The sequence below is a fragment of the Pristiophorus japonicus genome, chromosome 31, assembly GCF_044704955.1.
Source record: "Pristiophorus japonicus isolate sPriJap1 chromosome 31, sPriJap1.hap1, whole genome shotgun sequence".
NCBI lineage: Eukaryota > Metazoa > Chordata > Chondrichthyes > Pristiophoridae > Pristiophorus > Pristiophorus japonicus.
Window position 1 is genome coordinate 13,339,175 of NC_092007.1, and position 5,000 is coordinate 13,344,174.

At 52.8% G+C, this 5,000-nt stretch overlaps 1 protein-coding gene across 1 annotated transcript in view; it reads left to right on the forward strand.

The window, feature by feature from the left end:
- Positions 1–5,000, forward strand: part of LOC139240373 (high affinity cGMP-specific 3',5'-cyclic phosphodiesterase 9A-like) — a 54,949-nt gene that overhangs the window by 33,729 nt on the left and 16,220 nt on the right. The window contains exons 9-11 of the mRNA XM_070868844.1: positions 1,984–2,070; positions 3,242–3,346; positions 4,623–4,705. Coding sequence (XP_070724945.1) covers positions 1,984–2,070; positions 3,242–3,346; positions 4,623–4,705 — 275 coding nt within the window. The remainder of the gene's footprint in view (positions 1–1,983; positions 2,071–3,241; positions 3,347–4,622; positions 4,706–5,000) is intronic.

Here is a 5,000-nt window from a genome sequence, read left to right on the forward strand (position 1 = left end):
ACCTGGAGTATTGTGTACAGTTTTGCTCTCCTTACCTAAGGAAGGATATACTTGCCATAGAGGGAGTGCAGCGAAGGTTCACCAGACTGATTCCTGGGATGGCAGGACTGTCGGTATGAGGAGAGATTGGGTCGACTGGGCCTGTATTCACTGGGGTTTAGAAGAATGAGAGGGGACCTCATTGAAAGGTATCAAATTCTGACGGAGTTGGACAGACTGGATGTGGGGAGGATGTTTCCCCGGGGCTGGGAAGTCTAGAACAAGGGGTCACAGTCTCAGGATACGGGGCGGGAAATTTAGGAGCGAGATGAGGAGAAACGTTCTCACTCAGAGGGTGGTGAACCTGTGGAATTCTCTACCACAGAAGGCTGTGGAGACCAAGTCACTGAATATATTTAAGAGGGAGATAGATAGATTTCTAGACACAAACAGTATCAAGAGGTATGGGGAGAAAGTGGGAATATGGTGTTGAGATAGAGGATCAGCCATGATCATATTGAATGGTGGTGCAGGCTCGAGGGGCCGAATGGCCTACTCCTGCTCCTATTGTCTATGTTTCTATTTCTAAGTCCGAAATAACCAAACCCTTATCCTGAGACTGTGACCCCTGGTTCTAGACTCCCCAGCCCAGAGGAAACATCCTCCCTGTATCTACCCCGTCAAGCCCCTCTAAGAATTTTATACGTTTCAATGAATTTTATACATTTCCGGTTCATCCACGATGAGGTATGCAGTTGTGAGCCCAGTGGATGAACTAGCAATGTGTAGTGTGATTGATAAACCTTTGTTCATAAACCAACAATAGAACATAAGAACATAAGAAATAGGAGCAGGAGTCGGCCATTCGGCCCCTCGAGCCTGCTCCGCCATTTAATAGGATCATGGCTGATCCGATCATGGACTCAGCTCCACTTCCCCGCCCGCTCCCCATAACCCTTCACTCCCTTATCGCTCAAAAATCTGTCTATCTCTGCCTTAAACATCTCCAATGACCCAGCCTCCACAGCTCTCTGGGGCAGAGAATTCCACAGATTTACAACCCTCTGAGAGAAGAAATTCCTCCTCATCTCAGTTTTAAATGGGCGGCCCCTTATTCTAAGACCATGCCCCCTAGTTCTAGATTCCCCCACGAGGGGGAAACATCCTCTCTGCATCTACGCTGTCCAGTCCCCCCTCAGAATCTTACACATTTCGATAAGATCACCTCTCATTCTTCTAAACTCCAATGAGTAGAGGCCCAACCTCCTCAACCTTTCCTCATAAGTCAACCCCCTCATCCCCGGAATCAACCGAGTGAACCTTCTCTGAACTGCCTCCAAAGCAAGTATATCCTTTCGTAAATACGGAAACCAATACTGCACGCAGTACTCCAGGTGTGGCCTCACCAATACCCTGTATAACTGGAGCAAGACTTCCCTGCTTTTATACTCCATCCCCTTTGCAATAAAGGCCAACATTCCATTGGCCTTCCTGATCACTTGCTGTACCTGCATACTAACCTTTTGTGTTTCCTGTACTAGAGGCAGCCAAATCGTTCTGAACACCAACATTTAATAGTCTCTGAGCATTTGAAAAATATTCTGTCTTTCTATTCTCGCGACCAAAGTGAATAATCTCACAATCCTAGTGGGTTGGGCCCTCCTAGCCCTCCCCTATCACTGTAATTCAATAGAACCACACCGCACAGCAGGATCCCATTGGTCCCATCGAGCCCGTGCTGTGCCGGCTCTGTGACAGAGTGACCCCAATCAGTCGCACTCCCCCCCCACTGCCCTTTCCCCACAGCCCCGGCACATTTCCCCCTTCCAGTATTTACCCAATTCCCGGTTTGAAAGTCACTGTTGAACCTGCTCCGACCGAGCTTTCAGGCAGCGCGTTCCCGATCACAACAACTCGCCGGGTAAAAGCGGGTGACTTTGCGCAGGTGGGACGGTGTGTGGTGAGGGGGTGTATTGATGGAAAGCTTCCTGCTTGCCCCCACAGATGCTGAGTTGTATCGAATACATGTACCATGGGCTCGGGCTAGTCCGCGACTTTAATATCAACGCCATCACGCTGAAACGCTGGCTGGTACGTATCTCCGCGGGTCTCAATAATGTCAGCAGGGCTCCGCCTCGCTATCTTCCCCAGTGTTCCCTCTCTCACACTCGCCCAGTTCCCCCTCCCAATTCTGTCTCTCTCTCTCTGGCTGTGTGTGTGTGTGTCTCTCTGGTTCTCTCTCTGTCTCTGTCTCACTCTCTCTCTCTCTCTCTCACTGTCTCTCTCTGTCTCTCTGTGTCTCTGTCTCCCTCTCTTTCACTCAGTCTCTCTCCATTTCCTCTCTCTCTCTGTCTCTCTGTGTCTCTGCCTCCCTCTCTGTCTCTCTCTCTCTCTCTCTCTGTCTATCTCTCTGTCTCTCTCTCTCTCCCTCTGTCTCTCTGTCTCTCTCTCTCTCTCTCTGTCTCTCTCTCTGTCTCTCTCTCTCTCCCTCTGTCTCTCTGTCTCTCTCTCTCACTGTCTCACTCTCTGTGTCTGTCTCTCTCTCTGTCTCTCACTCTCTGTCTCTCTGTCTCTCTCTCACTGTCTCACTCTCTGTGTCTGTCTCTCTCTCTGTCTCTCTCTATCTCTCTGTGTCTCTCTGTGTGTGTCTCTCTCTGTCTCTCTCTCTCTCTCTCTCTCTGTCTCTCTCTCTCTGACTCTCTGCCTCTCACTCTCTCACTATCTTCTCACTCTCTCTGTCTCTCTGTCTCTCTCTCTCTGTCTCTCACTCTCTCTGTGTCTCTCTCACTCTCTCTCTCTCTCTGTCTCTCTCTCTGTCTCTCTCTCTGTCTCGCTCTGTCTCTCTCTCTGTCTCTCTCACTCTCTCTCTGTCTCTCACTCTGTCTCTCTCACTCTCTCTCTCTCTCTCTGTCTCTCTCTCTGTCTCTCTCTGTCTCTCACTCTCTCTCTCTCTTTCTCTCTGTCTCTCTCTCTGTCTCTCTCTCTCTCACTCTGTCTCTCTCACTCTCTCTCTCTCTCTGTCTCTCTCTCTGTCTCTCTCTCTCACTCTCTCTCTCTCTCTTTCTCTCTGTCTCTCTGTCTCTCTCTCTCTCTCTGTCTCTCTCTCTGTCTCTGTCTCTCACTCTCTCTCTCTCTCTCTGTCTCTCTCTCTCTCTCTCTCTCTGTCTCTCTCTCTCTCTCTATCTCTCTCACTCTCTCTCACTCTCTCTCTCTCCGTGCCGTGGACCGATGTGACTCGATGTTCCCTTTCTCCCTCCCACAGCTCTGCGTCCAGGAGAATTACCGGGACAACCCGTTCCACAACTTCCGCCACTGCTTCTGCGTGACCCAGATGATGCACGGAATGATTCACCTGTGTAACCACAAGGTGCGTCTGCGTCGTGGGGACGGGTGAGCGCTGGCGACCACAGCTGGCCTGTCGACCGTACAATCGCGCAGTCACAGCGCACAGCAGGATCCCACTGGGCCCCTCGAGCCCGTGCTGTGCCGGCTCTGTGACAGAGCGACCCAAATCAGTCCCACACTCCCCCCCTGCCCTTTCCCCACAGCCCCGGCACATTTCCCCCTTCCAGTATTTACCCAATTCCCGGTTTGAAAGTCACTATTGAACCTGCTCCGACCGAGCTTTCAGGCAGCGCGTTCCCGATCACAACAACTCGCTGCGTTAAAAACATTCTCCCCATCTCCCCCTCTGGTTCCATCGCCGATTATCGTCAATCTGTGCCCTTCTGTTTACCCGCCCTCCTGCCCCCCGGGGAACACTTTCTCCTCATTGACTCGGTCACAACCCCTCGTGATTTCGAACACCCCCGATCAAATCTCTCCCTTAACCTTCTCTGCTCCACGGAGAACAACCCCCAGCGTCTCCAGTCTCCCCCCCCATCACTGACGTCCCCCATCCCCCGGGACCATTCTGGTCAATCTCCTCCGCCCCCTCTCCCAGGCTCTCACATCCTTCCTAAAGTGTGTCGCCCAGAATTGGATGCAGTACTCCAGCTGGGGCGTAACCAGGGATCTGTAAACGGGTTCTGCAATAACTGCCTTCCTTTTGTACTCTCGGCCTCGATTAATAAAACCCAAGGATCTCAGGAGCTTTTTAACAACCTTCTCAACCAGTGCTGCCAACTTCAACAATGTGTGTACAGACACACCCAGGTCTCGCTGTTTCTGCACCCCCTTTAAAAATGTTCCCTCTAATTTATACTGCCTCTCCTGATTCTACCCACCAAAGTGTATAACTTCGCACATCTCTGTGTTAAATTGCAGCTCCCTCAGTACTGCCCCTCCGACAGTGCGGCGCTCCCTCAGTACTGACCCTCCGACAGTGTGACACTCCCTCAGTACTGCACCTCCGACAGTGCGGCACTCCCTCAGTACCGCCCCTCCGACAGTGCGGCGCTCCCTCAGTACTGCCCCTCCGACAGTGCGGCACTCCCTCAGTACTGCCCCTCCGACAGTGCGGCGCTCCCTCAGTACTGACCCTCCGACAGTGCGGTGCTCCCTCAGTACTGCCCCTCCGACAGTGCGGCACTCCCTCAGCACTGCCCCTCCGACAGTGCGGCGCTCCCTCAGTACTGCCCCTCCGACAATGCGGCACAGTTGTGATGTTGCAATGAATTTCACTTTCTGTTTGCTGTACACAGGAGAGGCTGAACCAGATCGAGATCATAATACTGATGACAGCAGCTGTCTGCCATGACTTGGACCATCCCGGAGTCAACAACTCGTGAGTTTAGAGCCTATTATTGTCAGCCGTGGCTCAGTGGGCAGCAATCTCTCTCTCGCCTCTGAGCCAGAAGGTTGTGGGGTCAAGTCCCACTCCTGGGACTTGACCCCTGAACTTTCGGAGTAACAGTACTGAGGGAGCGCCGCACTGTCGGAGGGGCGGTACTGAGGGAGCGCCGCACTGTCGGAGGGGCAGTACTGAGGGAGCGCCGCACTGTCGGAGGGGCAGTACTGAGGGAGCGCCGCACTGTCGGAGGGGCGGTACTGAGGGAGCGCCGCACTGTCGGAGGGGCGGT